This window comes from Squalius cephalus (assembly GCF_949319135.1).
Source record: "Squalius cephalus genome assembly, chromosome: 17".
Taxonomy (NCBI): Eukaryota; Metazoa; Chordata; class Actinopteri; order Cypriniformes; family Leuciscidae; genus Squalius; species Squalius cephalus.
Genome location: NC_137138.1, coordinates 9,682,823 through 9,705,057, shown reverse-complemented (window position 1 = coordinate 9,705,057; position 22,235 = coordinate 9,682,823). Strand labels below are relative to the sequence as shown.

Genomic DNA, 22,235 nt, shown 5'->3' with positions numbered 1-22,235 from the left:
CTTTTGATCCTTTAATCTCATTGTAGTCTGAAAGAAACAATTGTTCTTATGCAATGTGTTAAGGCCAGACAATACAGTTTTGTTGGACAGACAGAACTTCTTGTGGTTTATGGCAGACTTGAACTTAGTCACTGGCCGTCGTCTAGTCCTGCGGGTTAATCTTCAGTTGGCACTTGGGATTGTTTTTCTCATGTGCAAATCATGAAAAAAACCCCACCACAAATAGAACCTGTTCTCCCGTTTCTTCGCTCCTTAATAGTAACCTGAGTGGAAAATATGTCACTATACAAATAGAAACAGAGACAGCTTGGAATGAAATTATGTCTCGACTATCGCAGCATGTTTAACTCTCTTAGTTGTCAACTAGCTCTAAAAGGGCATGTTAATATGAGTCCATTCATCATGTTTAAAAGCATTCATTTGTAGTGATCCTTGTCAGACTGTTAAGAGCTGGGGTGCGACAGTGTTGACATGTTTGTTGGCCAGTGTTTTGTCAGTAGGATAGACTACTTGTGTTGTCTGTCTTTTTCTTTGTGCTTTTCCACACTTATACTACCATAGATTTAAGGGTATGCACTACAATAATGCCACAATTTTCTTGTCTTGAAAAACCTGTTTTGTTTTCTTATTGAAACACCGGCTGCTGGAAACTCTATATATAAGCACATAGTACAATGGCTCCAGGAAGTATTTGGCTCCGTAATGTATACTTAAAAAGATATAAAGGTTTTAAATCCAAGTCTAATTTATTATGAGATAATGAGATATATAGCACACTTTTTTAAGCAAAACATGTCACAGATATAAGCTTGTTATGTTTTAAATGATACAAAATAGATATTTTGAAGACAAAACACCACAGTACATTCACTAAAATCACCTTGAGAGCAGCTGGTTAAAAGCAAATTACGTTAAGGAACATAAATGGATATTGCAAGAAACTCCCCTTGAAAATAAATAAATATGCAGAGTTTCCTCATTTCTTTCTCAGATCCTGATCAGCAACAAGATATGAGACTAAATGATTGTCAGTAAATCTTTAACCTGCTTCCTGGCAGCATCTTGTTCCAAAACTCGTTTACAACAGTTTCCACATTTTTTTCCAGTCCATTCCACAATTTTTTTTGGGCAACTTACATTGATCATATGTACATGCTCAAAAACACGTGCCGTGCATCCTTGCATAGGGACATTTACAATGATTTGTGCACTTTTTGCGATGACCAATTGTGTATTTTACATGAAATAGCTTCATTTGTGGTTGTTACACTAGTGGCATGCCCAATCTGTTGACGCTCAATTTATCCAATTTATTTGCGATCTGTTCTAGTGAAACCATAAAACAAAATATAGCTGCAAGCAGCGATGACGGGTCCAAGCTTCGACGCCAACGCCACCCCGGTGGTTTAAGGGAAACTGTGCAAAGTGGGCAATTTGCATTTACAACGGGTAAATATAAAAATGTCAATGTCGTTTAAATATGCCACATTTACTTTAGCAGCTTGTGCCACTATGACTCCAGAACTTTAATAAAACATCAGATGTCAGTTTTTATTTGTAAATGATTTGTCTGGATCAATGCATCACAAACTATTTTCAAAACCATAAAGATCATATTATACTATTTACATAATCAGATTAATATTCATGAGACATGCATATGCCACCACACCCTTCTTGAACAAGTCACACGATTCAAATAATAGTCTGATAGTTTTCAGTAAATGACGTAGGTGTCCAAAGCATTTAAAATATGCTATTGAAAGGTTATCATAATTACCAGTATCAGATTACCAGAATTGTGACAAGATCTGTTTTCAAAGCCTGAATGCCATTGAATTTTAGAATGCCAGTGGTGCATTTACACCTACTTCAACATTACAGTACTTGTAGTGAAAGTTTCCTTGGATTCGATTTTTCTCTATAGCAATATGCTTATAATACTTAAGAGAACTTTGTAAAGTTTGCACTATTGCTCTGTAATCTGTTTGTTAATTGGAGTGATTCAGTTTTCGTATGAACAGCTGACACAAGGACTCAGAAAACAGATTCATTTCATGTATTCTTTTGGAAAGAGATTTCCATCTAAAGTTCTAAACATAGAGATCAATCGCATGAATTGCCTCACACAACATATTTAGACACCTTCAATAACAACATAGTTCATTAAGAGGAAAAATGAATAATAAATACAAGTATATGCTCTGAAACTATACATAACCTACAGCGGAGTCCACTTGTGATTTTTTTCTTTTTCTTTTTTGAGTTCTTTCTAATGTAGTGAACTTTTTTTTTCAGTTAAAAATTATATTATAGCAATGTAGAAATTTGAGTGAAATGCTGAATAGAAAACATGAATTTATTATGACTTAATAGGCTATTTGTATGTCCTTTTGCTTCAATAGAGTTCAACACCCACTTTTTCAGCTGCGCTGGTTCTGGGAGTATTTTTTCCATATTTTTTTTCCCATTGGGAAAGTCTTAGTTAAAGCATTATAAGCCACGGACCAAATCAACCAGCTACGAGGTGAATCACAACATTACAAACTTTGATTTGAAGTAAAAAAGTATTCGAAAATTGGACATAAATACAAAGGTACAAAGTGTACTTAACGGCTTTAGTGAGGGAAAGAACTACAATCCCATGAAGTATTGCGAACAGCGTAATGGAAATAAAAACAGTGGAGAAATATAAAACTTCTCATTTACAAATGTTGATTATATATATAAAACAATATATTTTAAGATGATTGCATCAGGGATGGCTTTAGGGTGAGAAAAATATTTGGGTGAACTATCCCTTTAAAACTGGTCTGAGACTTTTGAACCCTATTGTATATCAAGTGCATTTGTGGACACAGTTCTGGACATGTGCTACTTGCATACAGTATATTGCAGTATTGTGAACATATGAGAATAATTGCGAGTAAATCACTGAAAGGCCTCCAGTGATCGGCTGAGAGGAACATCTATTGGTCATCTGTCTCTTCTATGATTCGTGCACAGTCCCCATGGTATCTGCTGCATGAAAGAGATGGAGAGAACCATGATCAGTTGCAAAAATGAAATATGATTAGGTGGATGTTGAACCAAATGAAAAAATATGCAATGGATACATTTTTTTTGTTTTTCCACAATGGATTACATTACAACATAAGCTAAAGAATAACAAACAAGACATGTCAAGTAAAAGACTATAGGTGTAAAAGTGGAAATACAACATGTATGTCAATGTGCATTATGGATGTATAGGATCAACAAAACAAGCTTATAAACTTGTTTGTCTGGTAAATTTCCCATATGTCAGAGGACTCATGCTCCAGGAACACACACACGCACTCATGCGTATACACACACACACACACACACACACACACACACACACACACACACACACACACACACACACACACACACACACACACACACACACACACACACACACACACACACACTATCTCATATGGTTTATTTAGCACAGAATTGTTTCATGGTATTTTATGCAAGTCTTTGTATAAAATGTTCACCTGAGCTGTTTTTAACCACTGGACTCATTTTTATGAATATACACACCAGTTGAAAAGTTTGGGTTCTGTAATATTTAAATGTTTTTTTTTTTTTTTTTTTTAGTGTCTTATGCTCACCAAAATTGCATTGTTTTAATAAAAATTACAGTAAAAAGGTAATATTGTAAATTCTACCCTATACATTTATTTCTTTTTTAATGTTTTGAATTGTCATTTATTCCTGCAAATCTGAATTTTCAGCATCATTCCTCCGGTCTTTAGTGTCACATGATCCTTCAGAAATCATTCTATGTTAATTTGTTGCTCAAGAAACAATTATTGTTATCAATTATCAGTTGTTCTGTCTTATATGTTTGAGGAAAATGTTTACTCTATTTGCTACATTCCAAGTTAATTTTTTAGAAATTAAATTTATTTGTATTAACACAAAGGACTGGGTGTTACATAAGACCATTACCAATGCCTTTCCTGTCACTGACGTCTTAGAAATGTTACAATTCAAGTTTAGGGCTATAGTTAGAAGAGCTCATTTGTATTAAGAGCATTAGTTTCCGTACATTTTTGATGTATGGCAGAAACTGCCATATATCTTTCATCTTCTTCAGCAAGAACTGATACTAAACAAAAAATACACAACAAACGAATTCCTGAATATTTTTTAAGAACATATTCTTTCAATTTTTGTAATTGCAATGAATTGCAATTATTTTGAATTCACTATTGATTGAACACAATAGCAATGATTGACCTGTGAACTTATAAACGCACAACATACAGTATATATGTTTTTTAAAAAATCTGTTACGGCAGAGCTGAATTTTCAGCATCATTACTGCAGTCTTAACATGATCCTTAAAAAATTTGGTGCTCAAGAAACAATTATTCTATCATTGCTAGTCGAAAATGTTAGGGTTAGGTTAGGGTTAGGGTTAGGGGTTAGGGTTAGGGTTAGCTGCTTTTTTTTCAGGATGCTTTGATGAACAGAAATCTTTTGAAACATAAATATTTTACTGTTATTTTTTAACATCCGGTAACACTTTAGTATGGGGAACATATTCTCTATTAACTACGACTATTGCCTCAATAAACTCCTAATTACTGCTTATTAAAAGTTAATAAGGTCATTTTTGTCACGTTGAAACTGTATTGGGTAGGATTAAGGGATGTAGAATATGATCATGCAGAATAAGGCATTAATATGTGCTTTGCAAGTACTGATAAACAGCCAATATCCTAGTAATATGTATGCTAATAAGCAACTAGTTAATTGTGAGAATTTATTTTGTCTATATAGTTTTTATAGTTTTAGGAAGATTTAGTTTTTAGTTTTAATAAATTTAGTTTGAGTTATTTTACTATGAAAAATTAGAAACTATCTGAAATGTTTAATAATAAATACAAATATATTTTTTTATTATATATATATATATATAAAAATTATTTATTTGTTTAAATAATATATATATATATATATATATATATATATATATATATATATATATATATATATATATATAACAAATTAATATATATATATATATATATATATATATATATATATATATATATATATATATATATATATTAATTTGTTGTTAATGTTTAGTTAAGTCAAGTAACGAAAATGTTTTTTATGTTTTTTTAGTTTCGGTTAATGATAAGAACATTAACCGGTTTAATCTGTGGTTTTCACTATTGATTTAACAAAAGTTTCACTTTGCTACAACAATGTAACTTTTCATTCACTGCTAACCGATACTAGTAAGTCCACTAATATTTCAGCCACTCAATAAATCCATAGTGTCACAGCGACATCAGTCTGTTTTATCTACATGTCAAGCAGCCATAGGGTTACCTTGGCTTATTGTTTATTTACATAAACATTCTTGTCGGATTACAAAATGGCAGCATTTGTCCTTAAGGAGGGGAACGTTCTTACTGTCAGGTTTATTTTGAAAGCAGCAATGATTTCTGAATGGAAACATGGATTTCGCTAAGCCAGGTCTCATCAAACATAGCAGCCAGAGGTGTGGCCAACTCCACATGCAACAATGCTAATGCTTTTCTCTAGTCTGATATTACTTGCACTCTAGATAAACTTGGCATGAATAACCTTAATAGATATGATTGACATATTAGTAAACAATTTATGTATGCACACAGATATCTAGATATCCTGTTTGGGTCGATGAGATTTTTTAGGGGCCCATTAAAGGTAAGGGATGGCCTGGGCTAGAATGCTGTTTTTTTAATAACTGCCAGCTCAGGGAAGATGTCGCAATTTTAATTGGGGCATGTTGTCACATGTTTTAAGATGCTATAGAATGGATGCGAATTTATTAATAACAAACTTGGTTGGCCAAAACAAATGTAAGATCTTTCAGTGTGTTACCTTTGAATGTTATATGATCATGTTATGTTTAGTTGTTTTACTGTTTTAATTAAACTGAACCCAATGTGACAGTGTGCCCCACTATTGGTCAACATTTGGGGAGGGTTCCACTCGAGCCCGACACTTGCGGCGGCCCGGCAAAGCATAGCCGTGAGCTCTGGGTCTGACTCGTCACACCAACACCACGTACCAGAGATTCTTCTTGACAGAGACACAAAGACACTCAGTCTTTGCAGGAGATGGGAACAGCATACACCATCTGGCTACGCTTCAAGACAAGGATGCGACGCACGCAATTACCACATGCCGCAATGTGCATGGGCTCGTTTTAGATAGGCTCTTGCAAGTGATCCATATTCCTCAGAATCACTTCTGACTTGAGTAGCAGTGAGCTGATGAAGGGGAACCGGTATGTTGTTGCATACCGTATCTAATATTTTTGGCAGGAGAATGTATGATGAGAAGAGAGGTAAAGATACTGATGGAACAGTTAAAGCATTTGCACTCAGTGTACCAGATAAAAAATGTGTCCTCTCTGTCTGTCTGTTTCTGATTGACATCTCATCTGTCCCAGAATCCTTTGCTGTTCATGGGTCACTGCAAAAGTGAACTTTTTCTGTTCTTTTGATAAGAGATTAATTTAAGGTTGAGGTGTATACTAAGTAGACTTTGGTAGAAAATTATAGTGTTATATTTCCTTCCAGCAAGAGCACTTTTGAGATTATAATTATAAATATTTACTATTATATTATATAATGAGATTTTCTCTAAATCCCTAAATTGGGGTAATTATGTATAGCTGTTTTATTGCATTCTAGGATATCACCATCTGAGACTTGATACATGACAACGATTTACTAAAAATGGAAAAGTTTTTCCTTTGCGCTTTTCACGTACAGACGACAACATTGTCAAAACGATCCCCGTTCACACGGATCTGCGGAAACTATTAAAAACCCTGTATTATGCATGCAAGGCCAGTAGTTGGCGACGTCGCTTTGTGAAGAAACTACACGCATATAGACTGAACGGAATGACGTTACCGTTTACACAAATTCGCGTTTTTGTAGTTTGCACAGAGACAATAACAGTATCGTTTTCAAAAACTTGCACTTTGAAACCTGTTCCCCCAAAACGCATAAAAAGTTGAAAACGCATGAAAACGGTGTCGTGTAAACACCCCCTCAGAAAAGAAACAACCTACCTGGTGTGAAATGACAACAAATCTGCAATTAACACAGAATTACCTTCCACTCCTTGAGGTTTAACAATTAATGCCAGTCCAAACCAGAAACAGCATTCTTTGATAGTATGATCTGTTCTGAGATAACAGTTCACACCTACCAATTATTTCAAATGTTCCACATTAATCATTGGCTCTCTTATCATTCCTCACGTCACTGGGTGTTTCCGTGATGGTTTTGCAACCCTGCAGAAATTTGTGTTTTAAGTCTTCATTCTCGTGATCAGGATCAGAATCACCTTTTAAGATCTGCTCCACTTCTGTGTCCTTGACAATGAGTGATATAGCCTCCTCTCCCTCTTCAACATCACTTATATCATTGGTCAGATCCAGCTGATGAGCAATACAATGCTTTAGGCCTATTGCAGTGTCTGCAAAATAACAACAAAAAGGTTACACTTTATTTCGATAGTCCACTTTAGACATTCTACTAACTTGAAGTAACTGCTGCAACTACATGTCAACTAACTCTTATTAGAGTATCGACTGTTGCATTAGGTTTAGGTGTTAGGGATTGGGTTAGTAGAATAAGTTTTGCAGTAGAATATAGTTGCAAAGTTACTTATAGTCAGTAGAATGTCTGTTGGGGAGCACCAAAATAAAGTGTTAGCAGATATTAAGCAGACAATCTACTCTAATGAGAGTTAGTTGACTTGTAGTTGCAAAGTTACTTATAGTTAAAAGAGTGTCTAAATTGGACCATCGCGTGTTACCACAAACAAAAACGAACGTTTTTTTTATCTCTCATCAGCAATAAGTTATGAGAGGAGTTTCTAAACTGTGACTACAGACATGGCTAAAAAATGAATTGAGAAAATGTATAGGCCATAAATATTTTGAATCAACCAAGACACTGTATTTTACATTTCTTATTTAAACATAAAATTTGTTTTATTATTTTGGTAACACTTGTGTTCATTAGTTAACATTATTTAACTACCTTAGTTAATATGAACTAAGAATGAACAATACTTCTTCAGCATTTATTAATATTAATTTACTAAAATGAACTAACATGAACAAACAATGAACAGCTGCATTTTTATTAACTAATGTTAACAAAGATTAATAAATACTGTAACAGATGTATTGCTTATTGTTAGTTCATGCTAGTTAATACATTAATGTTAACTAATGAAACTTTGAAATGAAAGTGTTACCATTCTTTTTCTTAAAAATATTTGTATTTGCACAAAGCTCGTCTAAAATGGTACCTGTCACAAAACATCCTCATATTTGTCATATTTGGGAGAAAACCGTTGGCATCCTGTAGAGAAAACAACTCTTTGACCCAGAAACATGTTTTATCAGTTTTTTTATCTTTCTTTTCAAAACGATGAACATTTACAGTGCTATGCATAAGTTTAGACACCCATGCTAAAGTTGACTAAAAAGAGGAATAAAAAATTATCTTTTGGAAATTGAACTTAATGCCTTAATTAAAAAAAATTGGAAAAATCCAACCTTTAAGGACACCAATTTTCTTTGTGAATGAATAATGTATCGTAAATAAATAAATGTTCTTCCTTAAAATACAGGGTGCATAAGTTTGGAAACCCCTATGTTAAATTCCCATAGAGGCAGGCAGATTTTTATTTTTAAAGGCCAGTTACTTCATGGATCCAGGATACTATGCATCCTGATAAAGTTCCCTTGGCCTTTGGAATTAAAATAGCCCCACATCATCACATAGCCTTCAACATACCTAGAGATTGGCATGGAGTACTTTCCATAAGATCATCTCTCAATGCAAATCAAACCAGCTATTAGGCTAACTGAAATAAAACCATGGCAATCTCTAGGTATGGTGAAGGCTATGTGATGATGTGGGGCTATTTTAATTCCAAAAGCCAAGGGAACTTTATCAGGATGCATATTATCCTGGATCCACGAAGTAACTGGCCTTTAAAAATAAAAATCTGCCTGCCTCTATGGGAATTTAACATAGGGGTGTCCAAACTTATGCACCCTGTATTTTAAGGAAGAACATTTATTTATTTACGATACATTATTCATTCACAAAGAAAATTGGTGTCCTTAAAGGTTGGATTTTTCCAAATTTTTTTAAATTAAGGCATTAAGTTCAATTTCCAAAAGATGATTTTTTATTCCTCTTTTTAGTCAACTTTAGCATGGGTGTCTAAACTTATGCATAGCACTGTATATCGATATTGGTTGTCAAAAACAAACGTTACTGAGAAAATTGAGTGTTTAAACAACTTTACATTATTTCACAGAATTACAAGCAAAGTTCGGCTTTGGAAGAAGTCTCTTCTGCTCACCAAGGCTGCATAAATTGTATCTATTTCTTTTTTCTATTTAAATGTATTTTAAAATGTAATTTATTCCTGTGATGGAAAAGCTGCATTTTCAGCATCATTACTCCAGTCTTCAGTGTCACATGATCCTTCAGAAATAACTCTAATGTGCTGATTTGCTGCTCAAGAAACATTTCTTATTATCAATGTTGCTTAATATTTTTCTGGAAACATTGTTTTCAGGATTATGAAATAGAAATCTTTTGTAAGATTATGTTGTAAATGTCTTCACTGTGACTTTTGATAAACTAAATGTGTCCTTAAATAAAAGTATTTAAAAAAATCTATAATAGTAAGTTACTTGATATTAAGATGTTGATTAAAGAACCATCTATCCAGTCCACCATTATCATTACCTGGGTCTTGGAGGAAATGACTGACAGGTACAAGCCCCTCCCTCTCGTCTGACTGTCCAATCCTGGCTTGATTCTCAGATACAGGTGATGTCTCACAATCAATATTGATCCCTTCAGCCAACTCATTGGTGCCGTCCACAATTTTAGCCTCTGCATCAGTCTGTTCATTCTTCACTGTGACGTGTGTTTCTGTGTCAGGACCCCGTTCAGCGGACGAGGCGTCTGGGCTGTTTTTGGAGGAAGCTTGACAGTCAACAGATTCATATGTCTTCTCTTTCATGTCATCTGAATCTCTTTGAATGCTCAGGTTGGAAAGATTTGACTCAACCTGAATGGTTGGTAAGTTTATTTGGTGTGAGGAGCTCATCTGTGCCTCATTTTTATCTTGAGTGCTTAAAATACTTTCAGGAATAGATGTGTCTTTGCATTGAGGAGGCTCTGTTGCACGGGATTCTGGGAAGAGTGGTGAATGCTGGGAGAAAAGTGTATCAGCACTGGATTCTTCTGTGTGGATTAAAGGTGTGTTAATCTCTTCCTTCTTATTTCCATGGTCACTCTTCACCTGTTCAACAGCTTCTTCTGTAGCCTCATCCCTCTTTATAATCTCCGTATATGATTCTTCCTCCCTGAGCACAGTCACATTCACTGTTCTGTCTACATCCACACGTGACATTCGTTCATTGTCTTGGATCTGTCGCTTTTCCATCATCCCACCTTGTCCTTTTTCCCTTTCATGTTCTTCCATGATGTTCCCATATTCTTCTATCATTTTCCAGTTCAGTTCTTTGCGTTCTTCCATGCTTTTTCTGTCTTCATGGCTTTCCCCAATTTTACAATCTTGCTCTTTTTCTCTCATATATTCTAACATCATATTTGTATTTTGTATTTTTTCACTCTCAAGCTCTTCCATAATTTCCCAATCCTGTTCTTCCAACCTTCTACCATCTTGTTCTTCATCATCATGTGATTGTATAATTTTCAAATCTTGTACTTTTTCACTCTTATATTCTTCCTCACATTTTTCTACAATTTTTTCTTGTCCACAGTCCTCCATCATTTTCACAAATATATTTTTTTCAGTTTCAAATACATGTTCTTCTATGATGTCTCCATCTTGTATTTTTTTTTGTACTTTGTCTTCTATCATTTTCCAATCCTGCTTTTTTTCACTCTCGTGTACTTCCGGACTTTTCCCGTCTTCATGTTTTACTACAATTTTCCCATCTTGTTCTTTTTCCTTGTCATGTTCTTTTTCACATTTTTCTACAATTTTTCCATCTTGCGCTTCTTCTTGGCCATATTTTTCCATTATTTTCACATATTGTATATTTTCAGTCTCAAATGCTTCCATGCTTGTCCCATATTGTTCTTTTTCACTGTTAAACGCATCAACAATTTTCCTATCTTGTTTTTCCACTATTTTTCCATCAATTTCCCCACCTTGTTCCTTTTCACTATCATGTTCATCCTCATGTTTTGCTACAATTTTCCTATCTTGCTCATTTTCTCGCCCACATTCTTCCATCCTTTTCACATATTGTGTTTGAGCAGTCTCAAATACTTCCATGCTTTTCCTGTCTTGTTCTATTTTACTGTCAAATGCCTCCACATTTATCCCATCTTGCTCTTTTCCTCTCATATGTTCTAACAATATTTTTGCATTTTGTAATTTTTTACGGTCTAATTCATCAATCATTTTCCAATCTTGTGCTTTTTCAATTTCATATTCTTCCATGATACTCCCATCTTGTATTTTGTCAACCTCAAGTTCTTCTATAATTTCCCCTCCTTGTTCCGTTTCACTGTCATGTTCTTCCTCGCATTTCCTCACATCTAATTTTTTTCCATATTGCTTATTTTCTTGCCCAAATTCTTCCATGTTTTTCCCATCTTGTTCTTTTTCATTGTCAAATACATTTACAATTTTTACATCTTGCTCATGTTCTTCCATATTTTTTTCATTCTCAAATTCTTTCAAACTCTTCCCATCTTCCTCATGTTTTTCTGTAAAATCTTGCTCTTTTTCTAATACACATTCTAACATAATTTTTGCATGTTGTAGTTTTTCACTCTCTTTTTCCTCCATAATTTCCCCATCTTGTTCTTTTCCACACTCACGTTCTTCCAACATTTTCCCATCTTGTTCTTTTCCAATCCCATGACTTTCCACCATTTCCCCATCTTGTTCTTTTCCACTCTCATGTTCTTCCAACATTTTCCCATCTTGTTCTTTTCCACTCTCACATTCTTCCAACTTTTTCCCATCTTGTTCTTTTCCAATCCCATGACTTTCCACCATTTCCCCATCTTGTTCTTTTCCACTCTCATGTTCTTCCAACATTTTCCCATCTTGTTCTTTTCCACAGTCACGTTCTTCCAACATTTTCCCATCTTGTTCTTTTCCACTCCCACAACCTTCCAACATTTTCCCATCTTCTTTTCCACTCCCACAACCTTCCAACATTTTCTCATCTTGTTCTTTTCCACACTCACATTCTTCCAACATTTTCCCATCTTGGTCTTTTCCACTATCACATTCTTCTAACTTTTTCCCATCGTGATCTTTACCATACTCACGTTCTTCCAACATTTTCCCATCTTCTTCTTTTCCACTCTCACGTTCTTCCATTTTCCCATCTTCTTCTGTTCCACTCCCACGTTCTTCCAACATATACCCATCTTGTTCTTTTCCACTCTCACGTTCTTCTAACATATTTCCATCTTGTTCTTTTCCACTCTCACTTTCTTCCAACATTTTCCCATCTTGTTCTTTTCCACTCTCCCGTTCTTCCAACATTTTCCCATTAGATTCTTTTTCACTTTCACGTTTTCCCATAATCATGCCATCATGTTCCTCCTCCTCTTTTTGCCCTCCCTTCCCTTTTTCCTGACCCCTTCTCTCTCCATCCTTCCCTGGCACATCTTTCCCCTCATCTTTAATCTCCCTTTCCTCATTCTTTTCCTCCACATCTTCCTCCTCAACCGTAGGTATAACAGATGCCCGAGCAGTAAAATCTCTCCCCGGTTCCAGGTCTTTCAGCATTCGTGGGGCAACAGGCAGCGCAGGAAGCGGTCTGGCGGGGGGCTCAGGTACCAAAAGACTTGATGGAGGAAGAGATGAGATAGGGGTGTCTAAGGGGTCAACACGTGTCTCAGGCTGGTTCACAACCAGTTCTGGTGAATTCTCAAAACCAGAGGGAGGTGGAGGAAACTCATCCACCATCTCTGATTCCCCGGCTTTGAGCTGCTCAGCAGTTGCTGGAGGTGGATAAAAGACCAGACTATCTAGTACATCACCAATAGAAGTTTCTGTTTCAGATTCATTTGCATCAGTCGAAGGTTGTTGAGTTTGGAGGAGTGGCACAGGACCAGCATCAGTTACGGCATGTGACTCCATTATCTTGCTTGAAGACAGGTGGATCTGGCTTTTGATTGATACCGTTGCACAATTTTGCAATGAGGAAGCTGCAGAGTTAGTTAAAAGAGTTTGGTTCTGGGATGTGGGACTTGACTGAAAGTAAGGAGATACCGATCTGTACGGGGATAAAGGTGGAGAAGAAGGTGATTCATTGAAACTGAAGATACTGTCCGTCTGACTGCGATGCAGTTGTCTATTGAGACCCCTGACTGCAAAAAATGAGAAAGAGATTTCAAAACAAATGGTAGTAAAATATGAAAATTACAGTTACAAACAAAACTAGATTACTGTCATTACCATCAACAAATCAGTCAACACGTTGCAGTCGTGACGCACATTCAGTTACCAAACACCCTGTTTTTATCGTGCTGAATATCTCTATACAGCCACATCTGATTTAAAATATTGAACTCAAATGTGTCAATTGATCACAATGAATTCACTATATATTTACCTAACTGGAAAACACTTTACATTAAGTTTTAGTTTGTTAGTTAATACATTAATGATGAACTAAAATTTAAAATGATTTTTTTATTGTTTTGTTTTGAAAGATGTTCACCAAGTCTGCATTTATTTGATCAAAATACAGTAAACACTGTAATAAATGTTCTATTTTAATATATTTTAAAATGCAAATTATTCCTGTGATGTCAAAACTGAATTTTCAGCATCAATAATCCAGTCTTTAGTGTCACATGATCCTTCAGAAAGCATCCTAATATGCTGATTTGATGATCAAGAAACATTTCTCACTGTTGAAAACAGTTGTGTGGCTTTTTGTGAAAACCCTGATACAATATTTTAGGATTCTTTGTTGTACAGAAAGTTTAAAAGAACACCATTTATTTGAAATATTAATCTTTTGTAATAATGTAAAAGTCACTTTTGACCAATTTAATGCATCATTGATGAATAAAAGTATTAATTTCCTAAAAAACATGGACTGCAAACTTTTAATCAGTAGTGTAGAAATACTGTATGTACACTGTAAAAAAAAAGTTGGTGCCTTAAATTTTTAAGTGCAGTCAACTTTCAGTCATTTCAATTTAAATTACATTAAACTGACTTTAAAAAATGCTTAACTTATTTTTATGAGTTAAAGCAATGTAAAAACATATGTTGTCATAACTTACTGATCATATAACTTTTTACAGTGTAGAAACATTAACCTAGATTAATAAATGTATTGTTCTGTGTCATTTCATAATTGCTAATACAATAACAATTTGAAAACTTCTGATCATTACATCAAAGCTGCTTGTGCTGGCATAAAAATGCAAAAATAAATTACTTTGGAATGGATTTTAAAATAAGTTCTCAAATGTAAGACGTATTTGTTTGTGGGCAGGTTATGCAATAGCGAAGTCGTTGTGGAACCACATGCCGATTCTCTTTGTACACTTTACCTGGATGTGGTGAGCTGGGACTGGAGGCTGTGTGGACACTTGAGGAGGACAGTTGTCTGAAAAACTCTCTGGTTTTTGCAACACGCTGAGACACTAGAGCTGCTGCCTCCTGCTGGCCATAAACAGTATTACATCACAGCGTTAAATTCATAGGCCATATACAGCAGTTTAGTACAGGTTTAAGTTTGATTGACAGAACTCACCGAAGATTTTTCCTCTGATTCAGAGCGGAAATATCTAGTTCTCATTTCCTCTTCTTCACGCTCCCTTTCCTGCTCCTGTGATATAAATACATATATATATAAAAAATAGATTAACACTGAACATGTGCATGTAAACACACACAGAAACACATTATTCATACCCATTTTAATTTCTCTTGTTTGCGGGCCTCTGCATCCATTTTGGCCTGTATTCTCCTATAAAAAAATAAAAAAAACTGATTTTAAAAGTTCACTTTTGGCCCTTGGGAATTTTGTGCATGGGGGAATGTTTGACTGACCTCTGCTCCTTTATTTTCTGTTCCTTTTCATTCAACCTCCTATCTCTCTCCATCGCCTCTCTCTTTTCCTGGAGCATTCGTTCTCTCTCTCTCTGCCTCCTGTCCTCTGCTGCCCTCCGCTGTTCCTCCTTTTTCCTTTCCTCCTCTTCTCTCTGTAAATAAATATAGTAAGAAACCGACCTCTGACTGTTATTGTATTGTGTGCGACTTTTAGAGAAAAAGTTGGGTAAGCCTTAGACTTGCTAATACATGCTAGCTGTCAATTATCTTTTTTTTTGATAAAGTGTTAGTTCACCCAAAAATTACAATTCTGTCATTAATCACTCACCCTCATGTCGTTCCAAACCCGTAAGACATTTGTTTGACAAGATTCATACACAATCTGAGAGTTTTCTGTCCCTCCATTGACAGCCTACTCAACTTCCACTTTCAAGCCTCAGAATGGTAATAAAGGCATCATTGAAGAAATCCATGTGACTCCAGTGGTTTATCCTCAATTTTATGAAGTGATGCAGAATATTAATCTACAACTCACATTCACACAACAACATCAGGTCTCGCGTCAACACAACACACATGCGTCTTGGTGCTCTCATGAACGTGCGTTGGAGATTAATATTTTGTAAATAAACTGGTAGCCATAATTTAAGATTTTTTGCGCAAACAAAAGCACTTGCGTCGTTTCGTAAAATTTGGGTTAAACCGCTGGAGTCACATGGATTGCTTTTATGATGCCTTTACTACCTTTCCAGGGCTTGAAAATGGTAGTTGCATAGACTGTCAATGGAGGGACAGAAAGCTCTCAGATTTCATTAAAAAGATCTTCAATTGTGAACTAAAGTCTTATGGGTTTGGAACGACATGAGGGTGAGTAATTAATGACAGAATTTTCATTTTTGGGTGAACTATCCCTTTAAAATAAAAGAAACATTTATAGTAAAAAATAAATGTGTAAGTTCTGAAATCTTATAAAATAATGTGCCATGGGTTAATAATTAAAAGGAAGAAGAATACACAAAATATTCAACAACAAAATTTTATTTAATTTCTATTATTATTATTTGTTAATTGTAAACTGTGATTTATTACCAATTACACATAAAATGAGTGGTATGAGCGGTACCGGAATTGACTATTTATTTATTTATTTATGGAGGTGTATTGGTAATGTCAGCACATTTGGAGATCTGGAGAGTTCTTGCCAGAACATTCAGAATGGATAATATCAACCGTGTAAAGAATAATAAAAGGCAACAATGAAAAAGAAATGTAAAATCTCACACCGTACCTCTGCTTGTGCCCAGAAAGAATCTCTCTGGATTCTCTGGATCTCTGCGGCTGCGATTGTTCGCTTGTAATTAGTGCCCTGGAAATGTTGAGGAGTCAGTTTGATTTGTTTCCCATTTTCCTGATTTTAATAAAGTTCAATTGCCTGACAGGCTATACTTTTCAAAACAACTTCATCATTCATGATTCGTAAAGTCTTGTGGTAAGAAATAGTCATGGCGTCATACCACAATGGCCTGTCTGTCTTCCATCCGCCGTCCGGGTCTCCCTCTCGGCCCCTTCGTGACCACGGCAGCATTATAGGCCAGCGTACAGATCCTCTCTTCTGTGATTTCATCCAAAGTGTGGGCAGGAAGAAAGATGTGAACTTCCTGAAGCACCAGAAAGACAAAGATATAGCCATTTTTTAACGTCTTCATCTTTTTATTTTAAACATATAATCCATCCTGACAAGACATGCAGTCTAACAAGACTTCTAAAAGAAAAAATTGAATTAAAAAAAATCTAATTTAAGATCTGCATGCTCATGATCCCAAAACAAGAACGACTATTATGTTCCCTAATTCGAATGATCTGAATAAAGCAAAAAACCTGTGCAAAAAAAAATTCAACAGCTTTTCACTGAGGCAGAACCCTTAAAAGGCCAACTTCGTACCTTATCTACCCTTAAAAGGTGCAGTTTACCTTTTTTTTTTTTTTTTTAAATACCCTAATAGTACTATGTTTAAAGGTAAATAAGGTTTAAAGATGTCCCTTTAAACTGCAGTTCAACCAAAAATGAAAATTCTGTCATCATTTACTCACCCTCAAGTTGTTCCAAACCACAATGGGGCCTATCAACTGTTCGATTATCCATATTCTTCAAAATATCTTCCTTTGTGTTCAGCAGAAGAAACTCATACAGGTTTGGAACAACTTGAGGGTGAGTAAATGATGACAGAATTGTCATTTTTGGGTGAACTATCCCTTTAAAGGTTTCTGCCCCAGTGACAAGCTTTAGAACCCCTTAAATTACAACGTGTAAAAAATAAAATATAAAAATCTGAGTCTATTCTAAACTGAATACAATTAAAGCCGATATTATCCCATAATCCCTCCTCTATTTTACCTTAAAGAAGTTCCTGATCGCTGGTACATGACTCGCACACTCAGCTCTGCGGTACTCGTCCACTTCATTTCCTACCTGAGAGCCCACAAACACTGGTTAACGGGGAATAAAGTACAGTGTTTTACATTAAACAGTGACCTGTGTGGTGGATGAACTAACCCATAATATCATAACGATGCAGGGTTGAGCTGTGCCCACTCTGCACATCCCGTAAAGTGGCCGTACGGGGTGGAGTTTAGTCGACAATTCTTTCAATCCACCTACTATAAAAGAAATAGCATTAAAAACAAGCTCCAAAACATAAAACATTATTTAAAAGGCTTTCTGTGCACTCACCTCCAGAATCAGCCAGTTTGAGCCGGTTCATTATTCCATCATAGGCAAATAAAGCCCTGTACACAGAGAATAAAACGGCCACAAGGAATATTAAGGTTTGTGTAATTTCATTAGGATGGATAACTCAATAACAAAGACTAATGTATTTTAAGTTCTCTGAAATGTTAACAGTCATATGAATGCTCTGCACTGATGTTTGAGTTTTGGTTGTATATATCTATATATGGATTGATAGATTTTGCTCTTTTAGTGTGTAATGCAAAAGAAATGTAACAAAACTATCAGTACAGTATTGACTGTATTTACACTACCGTTTTTTAAAAGATTTTAAAGAAGTCTCTTTATGTTCACCAAGGCTGCATTTGATTTTAAATACAGTAAAAAAAAAAAAACAGTAATATTCTGATATATATTTACAATTTAAAATTACTGTTTTCTATTTAAATATATTTTAAAATGCAATATATTCCTGTGATCAAAGCTGAATTTTCAGCATCATTACTCCAGTCTTCAGTGTCACATGATCCTTTAGAAATCATTTTGATATGCTCATTTGCTGCTCAAGAAACATTATTATTATTATCAATGTTGAAATAGTCCCCCCCCCCCCCAGATTATTTGATGAATATAAAATTTCTTTTTTTTTTAAAAGGTTTTGTAACTTTATAAATGTCTTTACTGTCTCTTTTGATCAATTTAATGCATCCTTGCTGAATAAAAGTAGCCTATTAATTTCTTTCAGTAATTAAATAAATAAATCTTACTGACCCCAAACTTTTGAACTGTAGTGTATAATGTTAGAAAAGCTTTCTATTAAAAACATTTAAAAATCAGAGCGATCTAAAAGTTTGACCGGTAGTGTATATATCAGGCATAAATGGCATTTCCTTTGAATGACGCCCATAAACAGGACCCTTCTTGGATCCCCAGGGTCTTCTGTAAAACAAACCCAAAGTTTTCCCACATTCTCATGACAACAATGTCAGAACATACAAACCTGAGTACTCCATTTAGAAATTACCCCATTTAAAATGATACATTTAGACACCGGAGCCATTATTTTGTCTTTCTTGGAAATATGCTAAGTTTGTCACAGCCATTCTTGAATGGATAATCACATAGACTGTTAATCCAAACATTTCTCAACTTCTAGGTGAATAGTTTGAGCTATATTAAAGAAAATGGCTTGTGCAAATGTCTTGAGCTGAACTCCTTGACCACATATAGGCTGTCATGCATGTTATATCTAGGCTAACTTTCATAAGACACGCTTTTAACCTGTTAACCGTTGCCAGTGCGCCCGCGCACTGAAGCGTTTTTTTTTTTTTATTTAGTTCAAAGTTACTATCAGATTTAATGTTATACCTTGACAAACTATACATAATTAAAAAGATATAAGACTCAAGTTTCAGTATACAGCTTGGGTGCTTTGGTATGCATGTGGTGTTTCTGTATGTTTTCTCATTAAGGCAAGAAATTACAGGCAAAGTCAGTGTTTTTTCAGGCACTGTTCAATTTTGAGATTTTGCTTCCATAACTTGTCTACTTCCAGGCTAGTGGAAAGATTTATTAAATTATTTTATTACTCTTTTTTCTATTTGCTTCTGTAGAGTTCAATTACAGTATTAGCTTTTTGTTCAGTAACACGTATAGTACATACATTACATTTTACAGTTTTATTGTTATCTTTATTTTTAAGGTTTTTACAGATGGATGCGTAATCTATTGACATAGAGATTTATATATATATATATATATTGACAGTATGAAGTGAAATGATTTATGAAGTGAAAAAGAGATATCAAAAATCCCCTCTGTAAAAAAACTTTAATATGTTAACAAAATGAAATGAGAATTTCAAAAATGGCTTTATCCAATGTTCAGATGTCAGTTCTTGCCTCATTTGTATATTTCAACAAAAGTTCAGAAAGCTTGCAATACAAACAATTGTCTTAATGTACTGTAATCATCTGGGGAAAGTGGTGATATCTATTAGTTAATAGTTATTAGTTTTTACCTTATTCATCTGTAGTGTCTTACCTTAAATTTACTGTAGATGTGAACAACACATTATGCTTTATATAGATATACGTGAATTCTATCAAAAGGGGAGGAAATGAAAGAGACAGGAAGGTTATGAAGATGTAGAGTCCAGACTTCCGTGTTTAGACTAGCACCTTGATAAGCCAACTGGCACTTTCTGTCTCTGTTTGTGCTTGAAGCAATTATTAATATTAACTTTGAATATCTGATTAATTGATACAGCTACATAATGTAATACAGATCTGACCTACAAGATCAAATTAGGATTTGGTTTGAATAATTGAATGAGGCTTTGGTTTAATCATCAAATCAAATCAAATCTGGCTGTATGAATGTCAGGAAAGAATTCCAAAAGGCTTCTTTTATCAGGAACAAACTGACTGAATAAAGTTCCATCAGAACAGAATTATACTTTTTTTTTATCTCTCAAACAATAAAGTTCTTCCAGCGGGGACATTCTCCCTTTTAAAACGTTTCCTGTGACAACAGTTGCCAAAACAACAGGAACTGCTCTGCTCCGTGAATATGTCTGCATTTTAGCCCCCAGCATGGTCAAAAACAATCTCTCACACACTCATGTCTGAAGACCCACACACACATCCCATTGATTCATGATGTCAGATTGTAGGATAGTTTGTCATACAGGGTGCTTTTGCAGATAAACATACTAATTAAGATAAGCAGGGGTATTTACAGAGGAAATTGGTCTGGGAGGGGGTTGTTTGGTCATTAAGATAAGACAGACATTTTGAAATATTATATATTCCATCAGATCAAGACACCACAGCTAGTTTGGAGCCTACATGGCCTACTTGAGTTATACTTGGAATCAAATGACAAAAAAAAAAAACTTTTCAAGAAACAAAAAACTAAGTCATAGGACACAAAATTTACTTTTTTGTGGAATGTGCCCTTCTTTTAAATATGAGATGAAAAGTTGTTGTCCTATTCATTTAAACGGGGTCGTTCTACCTTCACTGACGAACACATAACACACACACATTACAGCCATCTGTGTAATTGAACAGTCGCACATTATTTACTTTCTTTCCAAGGAATTTCAGCTTGAGCGGTGTGTTTTATGTTGTTGTCGGCGTTTATGAATAAGTAATGCATTTAAAAGGCTAAATAAGAGCAACGGAAACTGTGTTTTGTTCAAGAGTCAAGAGAGTGCCTGTGGCTCACCGGCAAGCAGAGTGGCGCAGCGGAAGCGTGCTGGGCCCATAACCCAGAGGTCGATGGATCGAAACCATCCTCTGCTAAGATTTTTTCGCTTTTACAATTTAGGATATTATGCTGATTATATCATATTATAATATATTTAATATTCGTTATAATTATTGTTGTTAGTTTAAATGCATGTAAAGGGTATTATAACTTAAAACAAAACACTTTCGATACTTATTTTATTTCTATTGTCAAAGCAACATTCCTTATTTTTATTTTGTAAAGTAACTAAAACTATATAGACATATTTAAACAATAACTAATAAATATGACAAAAACATAAACCAAAATTAGCCTACTAAAACGTACTAAAATTAAAAGGAAAATACAAAGTAATTTAAAATATGTACAGACACTCAGTGATACTAACACTGATGTATTAGCTATTTCATTAGTAACATTAATGTTATATGGTCAGAAACATTTATTGGTATTTTTTTTTTTAGGATTGTGAAAACGTTTTCAGTTTCAACCAACTTCACATGCCACATGTATGGATTAAAAAAAAAAAAAAAAAAGCAAATATTAAAGCAAAAATCGTCACCATACCAGTTTGTTGACGATCGTGGATTCAGGATATCTTCTTTTGCCGTAAGTAGAGACAAACTGTATGTATCCAGATTGACTTCCCTCATTGATTGCATGATGATGTTAGTTTTTGAATAATTATTTCCAATCCTTAGATGCAGAACAAAAGTGACTACAATAACCTTTGCTCATACAGCAGATCTCGTTATTGCAGCAGCTAGCCTATATGTCCCCCTGAAAGATTAAAATAGCCAGCATTTGTCAATTGTGTGCAAACCCTTAGGAAGCTTAGAAAAAAACAAACATAAGCCACTCCTGCTCAGAATAGCGGTTTGCATTGTTTCAAAGGTTAACGACAGACAAGTCCCACCCATTCAATTTAAATTAATAACACAATACTGAATTAATGCTTTATTTTGCATGAACAATAAATAACAAAAAGAAATACATGTTTTAATCTAATGTTTATATAAGCATTTTACGATCATTTAATCAATCTATGCGAGTAATGTATTATATCACATGTGTTTACGCTCACAAA

General features: G+C 34.7%; 1 protein-coding gene across 6 annotated transcripts; it reads right to left on the bottom strand.

Annotated features, from left to right (window-relative positions):
* Nucleotides 1-731: 731 nt before the first annotated feature.
* LOC307145007 (uncharacterized protein) lies at nucleotides 732-21,948 on the bottom strand. Of its 6 annotated transcripts, XM_079847810.1 has the most exons (14): nucleotides 21,716-21,929; nucleotides 17,897-17,952; nucleotides 17,720-17,823; nucleotides 17,561-17,635; nucleotides 16,680-16,823; nucleotides 16,454-16,531; nucleotides 15,166-15,317; nucleotides 15,028-15,082; nucleotides 14,867-14,941; nucleotides 14,664-14,775; nucleotides 12,291-13,463; nucleotides 9,837-12,251; nucleotides 7,264-7,533; nucleotides 2,264-3,021 (listed from the first exon to the last, which is right to left on the bottom strand). In XM_079847810.1, exons 1-13 carry the CDS (start codon nucleotides 21,808-21,810, stop codon nucleotides 7,286-7,288), a joined length of 4,782 nt encoding a protein of 1,593 aa, XP_079703936.1. In that variant the 5' UTR covers nucleotides 21,811-21,929; the 3' UTR covers nucleotides 2,264-3,021; nucleotides 7,264-7,285. The 6 variants fall into 6 exon arrangements, with proteins under 6 accessions (XP_079703937.1, XP_079703938.1, XP_079703936.1 ...); XM_079847811.1 differs by having other exon boundaries at nucleotides 732-3,021; nucleotides 7,402-7,533; nucleotides 9,837-13,463; XM_079847812.1 differs by having other exon boundaries at nucleotides 733-3,018; nucleotides 7,402-7,533; nucleotides 9,837-13,463.
* Nucleotides 21,949-22,235: the final 287 nt, after the last annotated feature.